Source organism: Erythrolamprus reginae, chromosome 10, assembly GCF_031021105.1.
Source record: "Erythrolamprus reginae isolate rEryReg1 chromosome 10, rEryReg1.hap1, whole genome shotgun sequence".
Classification (NCBI taxonomy): domain Eukaryota; kingdom Metazoa; phylum Chordata; class Lepidosauria; order Squamata; family Dipsadidae; genus Erythrolamprus; species Erythrolamprus reginae.
This window is the reverse complement of record NC_091959.1, coordinates 12267741-12288647: the sequence shown is the minus strand read 5'-3', so window position 1 is coordinate 12288647 and position 20907 is coordinate 12267741. Positions and strand designations below refer to the sequence as shown.

Sequence of the window (20907 nt, the reverse complement as noted above, 5' to 3'; positions counted from 1 at the left end):
CTGCTCAAAAAACAAATAAAAATAAAGGGAACACTCAAAGAACACACCCTCGATCCGAATGAGTGAAATATTGATAGGAGTGAAATATTCTCGTTGAATACTTTGTTCTGTATAAAGTATATAAGTGCACCCGAGTGCCTACCGCCCCCTGTCCTATAGTCTCTCCTATATCTCCTATATCTTCTTTTCTATCTCTTATCTCCATTACATCTCTTTTATCTCTTATATTTTCTGCAATTCTCTCTACTTATATTTTACTTCTATATTTCTCTTCCATACTCTCTTTGATACATTCTAGAAACATAGAAACATAGAAGTCTGACGGCAGAAAAAGACCTCCTGGTCCATCTAGTCTGCCCTTATACTATTTTCTGTATTTTATCTTAGGATGGATATGTGTTTATCCCAGGCATGTTTAAATTCAGTTACTGTGGATTTACCAACCACGTCTGCTGGAAGTTTGTTCCAAGGATCTACTACTCTTTCAGTAAAATAATATTTTCTCATGTTGCTTTTGATCTTTCCCCCAACTAACTTCAGATTGTGTCCCCTTGTTCTTGTGTTCACTTTCCTATTACAGTAAATGAATAGGAATATATATCCTCGTATATACTGTATCCTCTATAACCTTCATTGTGTATTATTGTGTATTGGACAAAACAAACAAACAAATAAATAAATAAATAAATAAATAAATGCATAAATAAATAAATAAATAAATAAATAAATAAATAAATAAATAAATAAATAAGTTGAATGTGCACAACAGCATGTGAAATGGATTGTCAATCAGTGTTGCTTCCTAAGAGGACAGTTTTTTATTTGTTTGTTTGTTTGTTTGTTTGTCCGTTCATTCATTCGTTCGTTCGTTCGTTCATTCATTCATTCATTCATTCATTCATTCATTCATTCATTCAATTTTTAAGCCTTCTCAGGGCAGCTTACAACATGTTAGTAATACCACTTTTTAACAGAGCCAGCTTATTGCCCCCACAATCCGGGTCCTCATTTTACCCACCTTGGAAGGATGGAAGGCTGAGTCAACCTTGATTTCATAGAAGTTTGATTTACTTGGAGTTATATTCTGTTGTCTAAGTGTTCCCTTTATTATTATTTTTTGAACAGTGTAATATTGTTAAGTTATTATCATGCTCTGGGGGAATCCGAGCATGATACCAATGCAATTGAAAGATGCCAATGCAATTGTTAATTGCTTAGTGGTTAAGGTACCAGAAACCAGGAGACAATGAATGCTATTTCGGATTTAGGTACGAAAGCTGGTTGGGCCAGTCAATCTCTTTCAACCCACCCCACTGGGTTGTTGTGAAGAAAATATGTCAGGAAGGAATATTAGGTCCGTTCACTGCCTTGAGTTACTTATAAAGCAAGGTAGACGAGATAAAAATCAAATTAATTAATCGATCAGTGTTGATCATTCAACCACATGCAAACTGTTGCTAGTTAACATTTTATTTAACATCTGGAGTGAGCAGAGCAATTGAACTGAACAGGGACAGCAGATCCTGAGCTGGCGAGCTGGCCTGCTGATGCCAGAATCCATTACACCAAGATTCATAGAGTGGGATCATTTTCTTCTATCAGCTTGTTAAAGATGATTTTAAATGGTCATTTGTTGCAGTATAGTGACAGAACAAGGATAATTCCAAGACCGCCTTCTGCCACACGAATCCCAGCGACCGATCAGGTCCCACAGAGTGGGCCTTCTCCGGGTCCCATCAACTAAATAATGTCGGTTGGCGGGCCCCAGGGGAAGAGCCTTCTTTGTGGCGGCCCCGACCCTCTGGAACCAGCTCCCCCCAGAGATTAGAACTGCCCCTACTCTCCTCGCCTTTTGCAAACTCCTTAAAACCCACCTTTGTCGTCAGGCATGGGGGAACTGAGATATCTCCCCCGGGCCTATACAATTTATGTATGGTATGCTTGTGTGTATGTCTGTTTAATAATGGGGTTTTAAAATATTTTATATTGTAAATTATTAGATTTGTTATAAACTGTTTTTATTGTGTTGTGAGCCGCCCCGAGTCTACGGAGAGGGGCGGCATACAAATAAAATAAAATAAAATAAAATGAAATGAAATGAAATGAAATGAAATGAAATGAAATGAAATGAAATAACAAACAAACAAACAAACAAACAAACATATAAATAAATATTTAAAGAGCCGGGATGGCGCAGCAGGTAGAGTGCTGTACTGCAGGCCACTGCAGATGGCTGTAGATCTCTAAGTCAGCGGTTCAAATCTCATCACCGGCTCAAGGTTGACTCAGCCTTCCATCCTTCCAAGGTGGGTAAAATGAGGACCCGGATTGTGGGGGCAATAGGCTGGCTTTGTTAAAAAGCGCTATTGCTAACCTGTTGTAAGCCGCCCTGAGTCTAAGGAGAAGGGCGGCATAAAAATTGAATAAATAAATAAATAAACAAATAAACAAACAAACAAACAAACGAATGAATAAATAATTCAGCCAAGAATAAGCAAATAGGGAGAATGTTAAAGGAATGGAGCTAACCTAACTTCCTTCTTCAAGTGGACTGTAGCAATGTTTACGCCAGTGTTTCTCAAATTGTGGGGCACAGAGGAATGCTGGGTGGGAACATGTGACCCCAGGAAATGTGATTTTATTTTAAATTGTCGTGAGCTTTCAAAGAGTTCCACCGCTCCCATTTCCTGGGCAGCCAATTTGACGGCCGAGTTGATCTTGTAATAAACTGGAAATGGGGTGGGGGAGTAATCAGGTTTCCATGGGCAATTTCGATTACTCCAAAGGGTCAGCTCAATTCTCTCATTTGCAACAGCACCAAGAAAAGTGACTTGGCAACTTTATTGGTTACTGCCTAGGTTGCAAGATCTGCTTGCCATCCCCTGGGAACAACCAGAGATGGCTTCATGGATCTTGGAAGAGGTCAACCTTATGACACTGGCAGCGGCATAATGATTCCAAGCTAGTTCCCCACTTGACTCCTCCTTCCAGTCTACTTGGCTATTTCCCAACATCAAGAATTTTTAAGAGATCAAATGAATGGGAAAGGATATTTGTTGGTAGGTAAGAGAGGGGTGTGTTTGTATGTATGTATGTATGTATGTATGTATGTATGTATGTATGTATGTATGTATGTATCTAGCTATCTAGCTATCTATCATCTATCTGTCTATTATATCTATCTATCAGTCTGTCTGTCTGTCTATTATATCTATCTATCTGTCTGTCTGTCTGTCTGTCTATCATCTATCTATATGTCTATTATATCTATCTATCTATCTATCTTTCTATCTATCTATCTATCTATCTATCTATCTATCATTTATCTATGTCTATTATATCTATCTATCTATCTATCTATCTATCTATCTATCTATCTATCATCTATCTATGTCTATTATATCTATCTATCTATCTATCTATCATCTATCTATGTCTATTATATCTATCTATCTATCTACCTATCTATCATCTATCTATGTCTATTATATCTATCTTTCTATCTATCTATCTATCTATCTATCATCTATCTATGTCTATTATATCTATCTTTCTATCTATCTATCATCTATCTATGTCTATTATATCTATCTATCTATCATCTATCTATGTCTATTATATCTATCTTTCTATCTATCTATCTATCTATCTATCATCTATCTATGTCTATTATATCTATCTATCTATCTATCTATCATCTATCTATGTCTATTATATCTATCTTTCTATCTATCTATCTATCTATCTATCTATCTATCTATCTATCTATCTATCATCTATCTATGTCTATTATATCTACCTACCTACCTACCTACCTACCTATCTATCTATCTATCTATCTATCTATCTATCTATCTATCATCTATCTATTATGTATTCTCAAGTTTATAGTTCTCAAATGTCAGCCTTTTCTCTCCACTTTAGACATTGGAGCATATCAGGTCATTCATTTCGGCCAGGTTCAACTCCACGCCAGACTTGGTCTTTTGAGGGGTCCCTTTCACTCCTGATTTCAGATATTTCTCTTTGCTGGGAATGACTTGGATGTACTGATCGTTGCCGCTGGTGGCCTGATCGCTGCTCGATTCAGGAGAAATGGAATCGGACTCGGTGGGAGATGGAACTGGCATGGGCTTGGCTTTGCCGGGATGTTCTGGATAATGCTGGTCAAATTCAATATTCTTCAGGTGTATCTTTCTGTGAGGATGGGGTCCCCGGCCGTAGGTCAACCCAAAACCATCTTCCCAAGACTTGTAGTGCATTTTCGCGAGAGACCTGCTTGGTGGAACTTGGTTGTCCGTCCACTCCCCGATGTAGAAGCGAGGGGGCGCTCTAAGGTCTGACAGGGACCGCGGACGGTGAGTCTGTTTAGCGACTCCTCTTCTGTACTCTTCTTCCTCCTCCTCGGTGTAATGAGGCGAGTAGGCCCTGCGGGGCGTTCGGACCACGTATCTTCGGACGTGGCGTGGGTACAGCTCCACCAAGTCGCCGGCCTCGTCCATCAGGATGTTCCTTGGCAGCCGAGTTGTGGCCCGGATGACTTTCTTGCGGGGCTGGTGCTCATTGACGATGTAGTACTTGGCTGTGTGAGCTCTGCGGCCCACGAAAGGGGGGCCCCCGGGGGGCCCGTGAGGCTCCGGCTTCATCTGTGTGAAGTTCTTTCTGAACAAGGGCTCCGAATGGACGTCTTCAACTGGTTTCTTCACCTTTACAGGAGTGTAGACTTTGGCTTTGCAGAGGTCACTAGCACTGCCATGGATCGTGTTTGGGTATCTAAGAAAGGAAGAGAAGGACAAGACGATAAAAAAAAGTATAGACAGTTTAGTTTTGCTTTATAGTTGTTTTAATAATGTTAATTTGTTTATTATTATTATTTTTTTTTAAATACTTCGAGGTACGTAATAAATAAAATCTAGACTTTACAATTTAGGAGGGGCAATATAGCCTGCATGATAAATCATTGAAGTATATTATGAAATTAATTTGTTAATGGAAAAAAGCATGTACTAACTTATATACTTGAGAGACAAATTATAGTCTGGTGTATAATTAATATAATAAATATAGTTACTTTAATGCTAATATTTCTGCAACACTCCGCGGCCTGCACTGGCTGCCGATCGGTTTCCGGTCACAATTCAAAGTGTTGGTAATGACCTTTAAAGCCCTACATGGCATTGGGCCAGAATACATCCGGAACCGCCTTCTACCGCACGAATCCCAGCGGTCAATAAGGTCCCACAGAGTTGGCCTTCTCCGGGTCCCGTCGACCAAACAATGTCGTTTGGCGGGCCCCAGGGGAAGAGCCTTCTCTGTGGTGGCCCCGTCCCTCTGGAACCAACTCCCCCCAGAGATTAGAACAGCCCCCACCCTCCTTGTCTTTCGCAAATTACTTAAGACCCGCCTTTGTCGCCAGGCATGGGGGAGTTAAGTTATCCTTTCCCCCTAGGCTATTACAAGTTATGCATGGTATGTTTGTGTGTATGTTTGGTTTTTTTATAATAAGGGTTTTTTAGTTGTTTTTATTAATTGGATTGTTCATGCTGTTTTACCACTGTTGTTAGCCGCCCCGAGTCTGCGGAGAGGGGCGGCATACAAATCCAATAAATAATAATAATAATAATAATAATAATAATAATAATAATATTATAATTCTAATATCTGTATATACTAGTATTAATTTAATTTTGTTTGATTTTCTTCTGTACTTACTATTGCGCTCTCTTGAAAAGTGGCAAATTAGTACAAATATTTAAAAAGAAAAGGACTGTTAAGTGGTTTAAGCTAGGAACATCGTTAGCACCTAGTTAGGGCTGAGAAGAAGCTTCCTGAGTAAGTAAAGCAATTAAAAAAAACCCTGCACAGACTTAGGGTTTGGAAAGCATTCTTTGCAGAGAGTAACAATAAAAGCTTGCAAGCTGCTAGGAGCTGGGAACATCATTAGCAACTGGTTAGGGCTAGAAAGAAACTTATTCAGAGCAAGTAGAGCAATGAAAAAAACCCCTACAGAGACATAAGGCTTGGAAAGCATTCTTTGCAGAGAGGAACAATGAAAGAGCCTGCAATGTAAGAGCTGGAAAGATCATTAGCAGCTAGTTAGGGCTGGGGGGAAAAAGCTACATTCAGAGTATAAGATACACCTGAATTGTCAGCCTCTTTTAGGGAGTATAAAGGTGCATCTTATACTCTGGAAACATAGAAACATAGAAGACTGACGGCAGAAAAAGACCTTCTGGTCTGACTAGTCTGCCCTTATACTATTTTCTGTATTTTCTCTTAGGATGGATATATGTTTATCCCAGGCATGTTTAAATTCAGTTACTGTGGATTTACCAACCACGTCTGCTGGAAGTTTGTTCCAAGGATCTACTACTCTTTCAGTAAAATAATATTTTCTCATGTTGCTTTTGATCTTTCCCCCAACTAACTTCAGATTGTCTCCCCTTGTTCTTGTGTTCACTTTTCTATTAAAAACACTTCCCTCCTGAACCTTATTTAACCCTTTAACATATTTAAATGTTTCGATCATGTCCCTCCTTTTCCTTCTGTCCTCCAGACTATACAGGTTGAGTTCATGAAGTCTTTCCTGATACGTTTTATGCTTAAGACCTTCCACCATTCTTGTAGCCCGTCTTTGGACCCGTTCAATTTTGTCAATATCATTTTGTAGGCGAGGTCTCCAGAACTGAACAGAACTGAACAGAAAATACAGTAATTAACAATTGAGCTTTTGCTAGAAAAGACTGCCTTTAAATTCCTCTACTAAGACATGTATTAGTAGTTAGTGATTGATTAAACTCATTGCAGACAAACTGTGCATTTTGCTACGTTTTTACCTAGGGCAGAACAGGAAGGGACTTACCTGTTGATTGCAGGTTCTGTTCGAGGTTTTGCCATCTCAGGAATAGGCGGCGCTGGAGTGACGGGAATCGGCGCTGCAGGTGTTGGAACACCTGGATTATCTTTTGCTGGGGATGGGCCCACTGTTTTCAGAATTTCAGGCGGTGGTACCGATTGAGATATTGTCTGTATGTGGCTGGCTTTAGGAGATTCGAAGTTTACTACACTGCCATTTTTCCTAGGGGTTGAGGACCGAGCCGAAGACTCCTGGCTGATGACGTCAGTCTCCTGTTCTGGCCTCTTGCCATTTCCTTCTGCGCTTTGGATTCTAGCTAAAAAATAAGTTAAATCACCCGTTTTCTCTCCTGTGCACCAAAAAAGCTCAATTTTTTAAAACAGCAAGCAATACCGTTTTTGCTTTTGAGATAATGGTTTTTTTTGCTTCTGGGCACCTTTTTTTTTTTCATGTGTTTTCTTCCCCTGGTACCAAAATGGCTCCATTTTTAAAAATAGGAAGCAATGCCATTTTAAAGCATGGAATTGCACCCCAAATCAACAGACTCAAACTCAACCTGGATAAGACGGAGTGGCTGTGGGTTTTGCCTTCCAAGGACAACTCCATCTGTCCGTCCATAACCCAGGGGGGGGAAGTATTGACCACCTCAGAGAGGGTCCACAACTTGAGCATCCTCCTCGACCCACAGCTCACATTAGAGAACCATCTTTCAGCTGTGGCGAGGGGGGCGTTTGTCCAGGTTTGCCTGGTGCACCAGTTGCAGCCCTATTTGGATCGGGAGTCACTGCTTACAGTCACTCATGCCCTCATCACCTCGAGGCTCGACTACTGTAATGCTCTCTACATGGGACTACCTTTGAAGAATGTTTGGCAACTTCAGATCGTGCAGAATGCAGCTGCGAGAGCAATCATGGGCTTCTCTAAGTATGCCCATGTTACTCCAACACTCCGCAGTCTGCATTGGTTGTTGATCAGTTTCCTGTCACAATTCAAAGTGTTGGTTATGACCTATAAAGCCCTACATGGCCTTGGACCAGGATATCTGCGAGACCGCTTTCTGCCGCATGAACCCCAGTGACTGGTTAGTTCCCACAGAGTTGGCCTCCTCCGGGTCCCGTCAACTAAACAATGTCGTCTCTTGGGACCCAGGGAAAGAGCCTTCTCTGTGGTGGCTCCAACCCTCTGGAACCAGCTCCCTCCAGAGATTAGGATTGCCCCCACCCTCCTTGTCTTTCGTAAACTCCTTAAACCCCACCTCTGCCGTCAGGCATGGGGGAATTGAAACATCTCCCCCTTGCCCATGTAGGTTTTGTATATGATTCAATTGTGTGTTGTTTTTTATATATTGGGGTTTCTTTTTTGGATTTTTTAACTTAAAACTGTAATTTAGATTGCTAAATATTAGATTTATTACTATGTATTGTTTACCATTGTTGTGAGCCACCCTGAGTCTGCGGAGAGGGGCGGCATATAAATCCAATAAATCTAATCTAATCAAATCAAGTTCTAGCATCCATGGATGCTTTTGAGACAAAAAATTTTTCGCTTCTGGGCAACTTTTTTTTCTGACCGCGGCATCACGCGTTTTCTTCCCCGGGCACAAAAAAGCCTCAATTTCTAAAAACAGCAAGCAATACTGCTTTTGCCTTTGATTGTTATTGCATTTTGTGAAAAAGATGACCCCCGCACAGTGTTCCCTCTAATTTTTTTGGGGGGTGGGTGGAAAAGTATAGTATCTGAGCAGCAGTCCCTTCGGGACTGGGCGGCACAGAAATAAATGAATGAATGAATGAATAAACAAACAAACAAACAAACAAACAAACAAACAAATAAAAAACCCACCCTGTTTTGCCTCAGAGAATTTCAAAATAAAATACTGTGCTCTGTGTCTATAACAGTGAGCTCATAATAGGGCAACTCTATCAATATCAAAATGCCACTTAAATAGTTGAGCTAGTTTCAAACTAGATTTTGATTTTCTTTCTCTCTTCCTTACTCCCATTCTTTTTCTTTCTCTTTTCCTTCCTCTCTTTTTTCTATCTGTTTCTCTCTCTTCCTCTCTCTCTCCTTCCCTCTCACTCTTTCCCTCTCGGCTTCTGGGCAGGTTTGGAAAACCCTGAGTTGATGATGATTTTTAAGTGAGCGATTGCTCACTGCTCAGCTTAGAGGGAACTATGCCCCCACATACAGTACAATAATGCCAAGTGCCTTGTGGACATTTCTGCTCACCTGCTGCCATTTGGACCACTTTTTTCTTATCTTCTGTTCTTTCCTACAACAGAGACCAAATGAGTTGGTTTTAAAAATTCAGCTTTACGTAATATATATTTTGAGAAAACCACTGCACTCAAATATCAAATAAAGTTTGTGGGTATTAAAGTGATCTGCGCTGCTGTCCGCCCATTGATTCATTCTTCTTTCTCTTAAGGAATAATTTTATTTTTTTAAAAAATATATCAGAAACATGGTATGAGCATTTAGTCAACACTTACTGATTGGATCTGCATCCTTAGTTGGTTGTTGGTGAATTTTAATGACCTCGCAATACTCTGCAGGTAATATATAAGCATGCTGGTGGGGGAAAAAAAATATCAGGAGAGATGTCTTTGATTTACATCACGTTAAATTGAAAGAACTGAATAAACATAATTGCAATAATTCATTTCCATAATAAGATTTCTTCCGCGCACTTGCATACAAATCTCATAAATAAATAAGTAGGTAGGTAAGTAGGTAAATAGATAGATAGATAGATAGATAGATAGATAGATAGATAGATAGAGAGATGATAGATAGATAGATGATAGATAGATAGATAGATAGATAGATGATAGATAGATAGATAGATGATAGATAGATAGATAGATAGATAGATAGATAGATAGATGATAGATGATAGATGATAGATAGATAGATGATAGATAGATAGATAGATAGATAGATAGATAGATAGATAGAGAGATGATAGATAGATAGATAGATAGATGATAGATAGATAGATAGATAGATAGATAGATAGATAGATAGATAGATAGATAGATGATGGATGGATGGATGGATGGATGGATAGATACATGATAGATAGATAGATAGATAGATAGATGATAGATAGATAGATAGATAGATAGATAGATGATAGGTAGGTAGGTAGGTAGGTAGATAGATAGATAGATAGATAGATAGATAGATAGATAGATAGATAGATAGATAGATGATAGATAGATAGATAGATCAGTGTTTTTCAACCAGTGTGCCGTGGCACACTAGTGTGCCGCGAGACATGGTCAGGCGTGCCGTGAAGAAGGAAGCTCAGGTTTTGCTGAGAGAGTGAGAGAGAGAGAAAAAGAGAAAGAGAGAGAGAAAGAAAGAGAGTGTGTGTGAGAGAGAGAAAGCAAGAGAGAAAGAAAAGCGAAAGAGAGAGAAAGCAAGAGTGAGAGAGAGAGAAAGCAAGAGAGAGAGAGAAAAGGAGAAGGGAGAGAGAGAGAGAGAGAGAAATGAACAAAAAGGGGAGGAAAAAAGAGACATGAGAAAATGATTGAGACAGAGAATGAGAAGAAAGAGAGAGAGAGAAACAAAAGAGAGAGAGAAGTGACTCTTGATTTAAAGCATATGATAAAAAGCCAAAGAATAAGAGAGAGAGAAAACCCAGCCCTCACCTGTTTTTGGAAATGGTTCAAGAGTGTATACACACACACAAAAGGGTAGGGAGAAGACAGGGATGGAAAAAGAGAGGAGAATGTCTTGGGGTGTCATTTTGTGTCATTTGGGTTGGTGGTGTGCCCCAGGATTTTGTAAATGTAAAAAGTGTGCCGTGGCTCAAAAAAGGTTGGGAAACACTGAGATAGATGATAGACAGATAGACAGATAGACAGATAGACAGATAGACAGATAGACAGATAGACAGATAGACAGATAGACAGATAGACAGATAGACAGATAGACAGATAGACAGATAGACAGATAGACAGATAGACAGATAGACAGATAGACAGATAGACAGATAGACAGATAGACAGATAGACAGATAGACAGATAGACAGATAGACAGATAGACAGATAGACAGATAGACAGATAGACAGATAGACAGATAGACAGATAGACAGATAGACAGATAGACAGATAGACAGATAGACAGATAGACAGATAGACAGATAGACAGATAGACAGATAGACAGATAGACAGATAGACAGATAGACAGATAGATAGATGATGGATGGAGAGAGAGAAAGAGATAGATAGATAGATAGATAGATAGATAGATAGATAGATAGATAGATAGATAGATAGATAGATAGATAATGGAAGTTCTCCCAGGATAATGACATTTCTAGATTCTTCTGGACACATAGCTTGGAGTCCCCTTGAAATACTAGTCATCAAATCAAATAAAATTTATTGATAGACTCACAAGAGTAATAACAAAGCTGGAAGGACCACCACAGGACTACTGAGGTAAGCCATCACAGAGTTGAACCAGGGAGGAAAGTCCTTTCGAATTGTTTCAGACACGATGTCGTAGATTTTTTCTTGCCCGCTAGATGAGAAAAATTCTATTGTTTTGTCTCAGAAAAATTTGCAGCATTATAAACATTTCAAAATAATTTCCTGTTCTGAGTTAGGAAGACTTTAAGCTTTTTATTTCCCTGCGGGAAAAAATAACCAACCATTGAGCAAGCTGGAAGGATAAACTCCATACTAAAACAGGCCACAATTTTCTTCTAAAACAGGGGTGTCAAACTCGCTGTCCTGGTTTTTTTTTAAGTTAACACAAAATGGGCGATTGCTTTGAAAATTGCTTAAAATATTAAAAGAAGCAATGGCAGCATCCACTTACCTAAATGGGCCACAGGTGAGAGATGGCTTGTAGCGTGCAATAGCAAAGATAGTTGGGAGCATACACAGAAAGAGCATAAATAGAAGCATGGCTAAGTAGAAGTTGTTAGATCTGAAAAGGAAGGTTGCATTGTTACACAAAGTGTTACGTACCCTACGTATCTAGGATACTGCAAAAATCTCATTCCCTCCCCACTCCTGGGGGAAGGATACTGCAAAATCTCTATTCCCACCCACTCTAGGCCCAGCAAGACGTGGTGTTTGCCGGTTCTCCGAACTACTCAAAATTTCTATTACTAGTTCTCCAGAACCTGTCAGAACCTGCTGGATTTCACCCCTGCTCCAAAGGCCTTACGATTCTATGTTCTGTGAATACACTCCATAAGTTTAACTTTTAGTTTTTAAAAAGCTAAGTCCAATTAAACAAGCTCAAGTATCTAATCTATTTGGGAGGTTTTTTTGATGTTTCTTTTTGTTTCATTTTTATTTTCCAACAAGTGTGAGGACAATTACTGCACAAGCACTTGTGTTTTCCTCTTTCCATGCTGATAGATTAATAATAATAATAATAATAATAATAATAATAATAATAATAATAATGATAATAAATTGATTAGATTTGTATGCCGCCCCTCTCCAAGGACTAGATAGATAGATAGATAGATAGATAGATAGATAGATGGATGGATGGATGGATGGATGGATGGATGGATGGATGGATGGATGGATGGATAGATAGACAGATTTATTGATTTATTGATTTATTGATTTGTTGATTTATTAGATTTCTATGCCGCCCTTCTCAAAATGACTCAGGACGGCACACAACTTTAAATATAGCAATATGTAAGAAATCTAAATAACTATAATGTTATGAATATTTACTAAAAAACCACATTTTAAAATATCCTCTATACACACACACACATTCATCCAGTCCAATCCAATCATATCTCGTATTGGCCAGAGATAGTTTCATTGCTCACGGCCCCCATGCCTGCCTGCAGAGGTAGGGTTTTTAAGGCTTAACGAAAGACCAGGATGGAGGGGTTGATACATATCTCTAGAGGGAGTTCATTCCAGAGGGCCGGGGCCGCTACAGAGAAGGCTCTTCCCCTAGGTCCCACCAGATGACATTGTCTGGCTGACGGGACCTGGAGAAGGCTGACTCTGTGGAACCTAACAGGCCACTGGGATACATGAGGCAGAAGATGGTCCTGAAGATAATCTGGTCCTAAGCCAGGTAGGGATTTGTAGGTCATTACCAGCACTTTGAATTGCGTCCAGAGACCAATTGGCAACCAGCGCAACTCACGGAGTGATGTTGAAATGTGGGCAGATCTTGCCTATCTATGTGAAATAACCAACCTTGAAGCTCGGAAGACCTGCTGATGAGGGACGTTGCAGGTCAAGACTGCCCAACTTCTCAAGTACATCAGCCCAATCAGCTTGAGGACGTTGAATGCAGGCAGACAAGGGGAAAAGAAGGCTCCCATCCTAGGAATACAAACAACCAGAGCCCATGCATCAACGTATGGCTATTAATGAACAAACTTTCCCTTGCTTCATTCAGAATGGGTTTAGTTAGTGATGAGTTTGGCCAACATCAAGATATTAATTTGTCTACCACCCTGTAGAAAGTTAGCACCCACCCACCCCTCTGCTAGAAGAACGAAGTATTTTAGGCAATATTAAAAAGGCAGAATATTATACACTGGTCAAAAAAAATATAAAGGAAACACTTAAACAACAGAATATAACTCCAAGTAAATCAAATTTCTGTGAAATCAAACTGTCCACTTAGAAAGCAACACTGATTGACAATCAATTTCACATGCTGTTGTGCAAATGGAATAGTTGTGCAAATGAAATATTCAATGAGAATATTTCATTCATTCAGATCTAAGATGTGTTATTTGAGTGTTTATTTTTTTTGAGCAGTATATTTCCCTAAGGGGAGAAATGGAAACATAGAAACATAGAAGACTGACGGCAGAAAAAGACCTCATGATCCATCTAGTCTGCCCTTATACTATTTTCTGTATTTTATCTTAGGATGGATCTATGTTTATCCCAGGCATGTTTAAATTCAGTTACTGTGGATTTATCTACCATGTCTGCTGGAAGTTTGTTCCAAGGATCTACTACTCTTTCAGTAAAATAATATTTTACTGAAAGGAATTTTACTGAAATGGAGGAACGTGCTCTCGGAAGGCAGGTCACACCTTCCTCCACAGCAGATATCAGCACATAAGTGATAAAGAGATAGATATCTCTATTCATAAGCAAATACCCTCAGTCAAGATCCAACAAAGGTAGGATTAGCTCTCAGCCACAATAGAAATGGCCCAAAGCCCCTTCATTGCATTGCACTCAGAAACTTCAACCCAACTGAGGTCAGATAAACTCCCTGGATTTGTATATGGTCCCATGGGAGTCTGACAACAGAATCTAAAATAAATGAAATAATTTGTTTACCAGATCATTCCTTGATTGTAGACCAAATGCAGGACATTTTCTGCTATTTTGAATTCTCCATATTCTGGCTGCAAAGTAACAAGAAAGCAGCAGGTGAAGCTAGGAAAAATCACATCAGATACATGTACAATTAGCACAGGTGCCCCCCAAGGCTGTGTACTCTCACCACTTCTCTTCTCTCTATATACTAAGGACTGCATCTCAAACGATCCATCTGGTAAACTACTGAAGTTTGCAGATGATACAACCAGTGTTCCCTCTAATATTTTTGCGGGGTGGGCGGAAAAGTATAGTGTCTGAGCGGCAGTCCCTTCGGGACTGGGCGACACAGAAATAATAAATAAATAAATAAATAAATAAATAAATGAATAAACAAACAAATAAACAAACAAAAAACCCACCCTGTTTTGCCTCAGAGAATTTCAAAATAAAATACTGTACTGTGTGTCTATAACAGTGAGCTCATAATAGGGCAACTCTATCAATATCAAAATGCCACTTAAATAGTTGAGCTAGTTTCAAACTAGATTTTGATTTTCTTTCTATCTTCCTTACTCCCATTCTTTTTCTTTCTTTTTTCCTTCCTCTCTTTTTTCTATCTGTTTCTCTCTCTTCCTCTCTTCCTCTCTTCCTCTCTCTCTCCTTCCCTCTCACTCTTTCCCTCTCGGCTTCTGGGCAGGTTTGGAAAACTCTGAGTTGATGATGATTTTTAAGTGAGCGATTGCTCACTGCTCAGCTTAGAGGGAACTATGGATACAACAGTGATCGGACACATTCGAGACAATGATGAATCCGCATACAGACGGGAAGTTGAACAACTATCCTTGTGGTGTGACCAGAACAATATAGAACTGAACACACTCAAAACCGTAGAAATGGTGGTAGACTTTAGGAGAAACACTTCCACCCTTCCACCTCTCACAATACTAGACAACACAGTATCAACAGTAGAGACCTTCAAATTTCTAGGTTCTATCATATCTCAAGACCTAAAATGGTCACCTAACATCAAGAACATCATCAAAAAAGCACAACAAAGAATGTTCTTTCTGCGCCAGCTCAGGAAGCTCAATCTGCCCAAGGAGTTGCTGATACAGTTTTACAGAGGAATCATTGAGTCTGTCATCTGCACCTCTATAACTGTCTGGTTTGGTGCTGCAACCCAACAGGACCGACACAGACTTCAGAGGAGAATCAGAACTGCAGAAAAAACAATTGCTGCCAACCTGCCTTCCATTGAGGACCTGTATACTGCACGAGTCAAAAAGAGGGCGGGGAAAATATTTACTGAACCCTCACATCCAGGACACAAACTGTTTCAACTCCTACCCTCAAAACGTCGCTACAGAGCACTGCACACCAAGACAACTAGACACAAGAACAGTTTTTTTCCGAACGCCATCACTCTACTAAACAAATAATTCCCTCAACACTGTCAGACTTTCTACTAAATCTGCACTTCTATTCTACTAGTTTTTCTCATCATTCCTATCACCCATTTCCTCCCATGTTGACTGTATGACTGTAACTTGTTGCTTATATCCTAAGATTTTTATTAATATTGCTTCTTCGTTGCTTATTTGACCCCTATGACAATCATTAAGTGTCGTACCACATGATTCTTGACAAATGTATATTTTATTTTATGTACGCTGAGAGCATATGCACCAAGACAAATTCCTTGTGTGTCCAATCACACTTGGCCAATAAAATTCTATTCTATTCTATAACAACAAAATGATTGAGTAGCAAATTCTTTCTTTTTTTGAGATACATCTGGGGCATGTTTCTTGCATGTTTTGCCTCCAGATTCCCTTTGACACTTGTAAAAAAAAATTATGTAGACGAAAGAGTTTCTGTTTGCATGGGTTATATCTATCATTATTTACTGTTATTACAAACTGATGTTTTTGCAACCACAACTGCTTCTCCTGATTGTTTGAAGAGATTTAAATATTTAATTATTTTTCAGCATAGGCTGACAAATAGTTTTATTTTTGCAAGCCCCCTGAGAGGGTCTGGGAGGATTTTATGGGTCTTATCTGTCCAGACTTTAAGAAATACTGGTTTTTAGATATTTAGGGAATCTGAGATCTACTCTCGGGTTATTGATTCAGATGAAATAGATGGAACACTGCCATCTATTGGTTGAAAGGGTTATACACTACTCACTGACAGCAATGGAGAAGGAAGATACAGTGATACCTTGTCTTACAAACTTAATTGGTTCCGGGACGAGGTTCTTAAGGTGAAAAGTTTGTAAGACGAAACAATGTTTCCCATAGGAATCAATGGAAAAGCGATTAATGTGTGCAAGCCCAAAATTCACCCCTTTTGCCAGACGAAGCGCCCGTTTTTGCACTGCTGGGATTCCCCTGAGGCTCCCCTCCATGGGAAACCCCACCTCCAGACTTCTGTGTTTTTGCGATGCTTCAGGGGAATCCCAGCATCGCAAAAATGAGCGCTTCGCTAGCAATGGAAGTCCAGAGGTGGGGTTTCCCAGCGAGGGGAGCCTAGTGAAATCGCAGCATCGCAAAAACACAGAGGTCCGGAGGTGGGGTTTTGAGGACTTCGGTGTTTTTGCAATGCTGTGATTTCACTGATGCTCCCTTCGCTGGGAAACCCCACCTCTGGACTTCCGTTGCCAGCGAAGTGCCCGTTTTTGCAGTGCTGGGATTCCCCTGCAGCATCACAAAAACACTGAAGTCTGGAGGTGGGGTTTCCCATGGAGGGGAGCCTCAGGGGAATCCCAGCAGTGCAAAAACGGGTGCTTCACTGGCAACAGAAGTCCGGAGGCAGGGCATCCCAGTGGCAGCGGCTTGGGTTTGTAAGGTGAAAATAGTTTGTAAGAAGAGGCAAAAAAATCTTAAACCCCGGGTTTGTATCTCGAAAAGTTTGTATGATGAGGCATTTGTAAGATGAGGTATCACTGTATAGGAAGGATCCTACATGTATGGAATATGGCAATAGTAATTGCAATAGTGCCCTCTCTAAGTAATCAGCAACTTGCCTCCAGCAATCTGGGTCCCTAGTTTACCAACCTCAGAAGGATTGAAGCCTAAGTCAAACTTGAGCAGAATCAAACTCCTGGCAGTGGGCAGAGTTAGCCTGCAATCCTGCATTCTAACCACTGTGCCACCACGGCTCCAATTTGTACCTCTTTATTATGTGTATGAACCTATACTCACAAACTTGTTTTCCAGATCCCAGCACCAGCAGTCGCTTAAGTACCGGACAAAAAGCCCTCGGAAGAAATCAATCAGGAGGATGCTAGCTACCGTGAACAGCATATCGATAATTGACAATTTCAACATCTCCTGAAACAAATCACAAACACAAAGCAATGACCAACAATAATACTTTAAAAAATATGCGCACCCCAAAATATGTATTGCTATCTAGGCATTTAGCATTGAAACGGGTAACATATTTGGAAGTGGAGTACAGTGGTACCTCATCATACGAACTTAATTGGTTCCAGGAGGAGGTTTGTAAGGTGAAAAGTTTGTAAGATGAAACAATGTTTCCCATAGGAATCAAGGGAAAAGCGAATAATGCGTGCAAATCCTTCAGGAAAATCCCAAACTTTAGAAGGGAGGCGAACAGAGGGCAGGGAGGAGCAGCTAAAGGGGGCGGGTAGAAGAAGCAAGGCTAGGCTAAAGGGTGAGTGGGAAGGAAGAAAGGCAAGGGGGGCACCCCTCCCTTTTCTTTTTTCAAAAGACACCGTTTCAGTGCCTTTGCAAGCATGCAAAATCTTTACTCCTCCAAGCTGCCCCTCCCTTTTCTTTCTTAAAAAGACACCGTTTCAGTGCTTTTGCAAGCATGCAAAATCTTTATTCCTCCAAGCTGCCCCTCCCTTTTCTTTCTTCAAAAAATGGGAAAAAAAGAAACCCCTTCATCCCAGCAGCAGCTGCTTGGGTTCGTAAGGTGAAAATAGTTCGTAAGAAGAGGCAAAAAAAATCTTAAACACCGGGTTCGTATCTTGAAAAGTTCATTAGAAGAGGCGTTCGTAAGATGAGGTACCACTGTATTTATATATATAAAAATAAGCAGGGACCTTGATACTTTAGAAACAGCAGAAGCAATAAGAGTAAGTACTGTATTTTTAGGAGTATAAGACGCACCTTGGTTTTGGGAGAGGAATATGGGGCGGGAATCTGCCTACCAGGTATTCATCTGGGTAGCATTCTTAGTCTGGTCAGCTTTAGCACATTATTTTATCCCCTGGTTAGGGCTGAAAAAAAATTATTCGGAGCCATAGCAATGAAAAAAAAGCCTGCAAAGACTTAGGGCTGGAAAAAAACCTTCTTTGGAGAGAGTAGCAATGAAAAAGCCTGCAAACCGGTAAGAGTTGGTGTTGTGTTTAGCTCTGGCCCAGCTCCTGACCCAAGGAATGTGCAGGTGGACGTGGGGGAAACATCCACATGCCGCAGACCTGTTTTGCTCCCGATGGAATTTGCCGACGAAGCTTCCTCTGACCAAGGAAGCGTGAGTGACAGGGAAGAGGGGAGTTTGGTAGACAGCCCAGGAGGAGATCAATCATCTGCATCGTCCTTGGATTCTGAACAAGAATTAATGACACATCCACGCATGCGTAGAGTGATGCATAGGGGACAACCACTGAAGGATTATTACAAGAGAAAATGAGGCCACCTGTGGTTGGGTGGGGCTGCTGTAATTAGTGCTACAGATAAAAGTGCAACCTGGTGTTTTAGCCTCATGGCAGTTCATTGTTTCGTCAAGATAGTGGTTTGTGTGCTGTTCAAGATTGTGTAGAATTGGATTCAATTTCCCAGTTATTGGGTGAGAAATTGGATTGCATTTAACCTGTGCCTTGTGTGTACCAGAAAATCCCTTTGACATTTAAAAAGGGAGCTGTTTCTGTTTTTCTGTTGATAAAAACTTTTGGGTTTTCCTTTTATCATGTGGTGTGTGTCTTCCTGGACTAATTACCCTGTAATTACGGGCGGTTGAAACACGCAGGCAGAACAGTTGGGAAGATTGTTGGCGCTTTGTTAGGGCTGGGGAAAAAAGCTTTGAAAAAGCTACAAAGTATAAGACGCACCCAAATTTTCAGCCTCTTTTAGGTGGGGAAAAAGCTGTGTCTTATACTCCAAAAATACGGTAATAAGAATGTTCATGCCAAACATTTTTTTCAGTTGTGGTGCCACCAATTGAAAAAGAAAATAACTTGGGTAAGGATGACATACTTGGCCAACATAGGTCTCCCAGCATTGATTTTGGTGACTTTCGCCATTGGAGTCATAAGGTGCTGTATTGTTGAGCTGAACCAGGTGAGCGTAGCTTTGGGTGTGATTCTCAGACAGAAGGAAAGTGCCATTCTTAAGCATTTGCATATTTGGAGTTGGGGTTGAAAAGTTGTGCTCCAGAAGGATTTTGGCTGCTAAGAAGGTAGTGGTATCCATGGCGTTACTTCTGTTTTTATGAACTTCCATCTCCTGAAATCATACATTGAAATTTAATCTCATTTTTTAAATTTATTTCAATACTATTTTTGTTTTTTTTTTCAAATATAAACAATGTGTCTGATAAGGAGCCCAGTGTGAAATTTTGTTACTCTCTGAAAGTATTGGTTAGCTGTAATCTTTATTTGAGGGTTAAGACAGGCTGGTAAGAAGATTATAGCACTTCTTGATATTGACTGACTAAATGTGAATGACCTTGATTGTTTAATTGGACTGTACTATTTATCTAAAAGTAAACTATTTTATAAACATGAATCTGTTTGTGGCTGGATCAGTATTCATCATTTACTGGAATATCTACTACAATCCCACATTCCTAAACGCAGGTCCCTGATAACTCAGATGCAACTCTGGTCACTTTTCCTTAACAAAGTTTATTAATCACGTGAATTGAATTCGTTATAAAACCATTCTTACATCCCAACCCAAATGAGATCATATCTGGACCGGGACTCACGGCTCACAGTCACTCATGCCCTCATCACCTCGAGATTCGACTACTGTAATGCTCTACATGGGACTACCTTTGAAAAGTGTTCGGAAACTTCAGATCGTGCAGAATGCAGCTGCAAGAGCAATCATGGGCTTCCCTAAGTATGCCCATGTCACACCAACACTCCGAAGTCTGCATTGGTTGCCGCTCAGTTTCCGGTCACAATTCAAAGTGTTGGTTATGACCTATAAAGCCCTTCATGGCATCGGACCAGAATATCTCCGGGACCGCCTTCTGCCCCACGAATCCCAGCGGCCGATTAGGTCCCACAGAGTTGGCCTTCTCCGGGTCCCATCGACTAAACAATATCGTTTGGCGGGCCCCAGGGGAAGAGCCTTCTCTGTGGCGGCCCCGACTCTCAGGAACCAGCTCCCCCCGGAGATTAGAACTGCCCCCACGCTCCTTGCCTTCCGTAAACTCCTTAAAACCCACCTTTGCCGCCAGGCATGGGGGAATTGAGATATCTCCCCCGGGCCTATACAAATTATGTATGGTATGTTTGTATATATGTCTGATTAATAATGGGGTTTTTAAAATGTTTTTAAATTATTAGATTTGTTATGAATTGTTCTATTGCTGTTGTGAGCTGCCCCGAGTCTATGGAGAGGGGCGGCATACAAATCTAATAAGTAAGTAAGTAAGTAAGTAAGTAAGTAAGTAAGTAAGTAAGTAAGTAAGTAAGTAAGTAAGTAAATAATGTTTTTAAAAATAAATATTACAAATAAAAGGGACAAGGCGGAATATGAGAGAGTTAACACT

The 20907-nt window shown here is 40.2% G+C and overlaps 1 protein-coding gene across 1 annotated transcript in view; it reads right to left on the bottom strand.

Moving 5' to 3' along the window:
- Window positions 1–3920: 3920 nt before the first annotated feature.
- TMC3 (transmembrane channel like 3) overlaps window positions 3921–20907 on the bottom strand; it is a 31432-nt gene continuing 14445 nt past the window's right edge. The window contains exons 13-22 of the mRNA XM_070762777.1: window positions 19380–19628; window positions 17358–17486; window positions 14170–14237; window positions 13060–13188; window positions 11693–11803; window positions 11267–11392; window positions 9349–9427; window positions 9086–9128; window positions 6863–7172; window positions 3921–4773 (exon numbers count right to left, since the gene is read on the bottom strand). Of these exons, the coding sequence (XP_070618878.1) occupies window positions 3921–4773; window positions 6863–7172; window positions 9086–9128; window positions 9349–9427; window positions 11267–11392; window positions 11693–11803; window positions 13060–13188; window positions 14170–14237; window positions 17358–17486; window positions 19380–19628 (2097 nt within the window). The remainder of the gene's footprint in view (window positions 4774–6862; window positions 7173–9085; window positions 9129–9348; window positions 9428–11266; window positions 11393–11692; window positions 11804–13059; window positions 13189–14169; window positions 14238–17357; window positions 17487–19379; window positions 19629–20907) is intronic.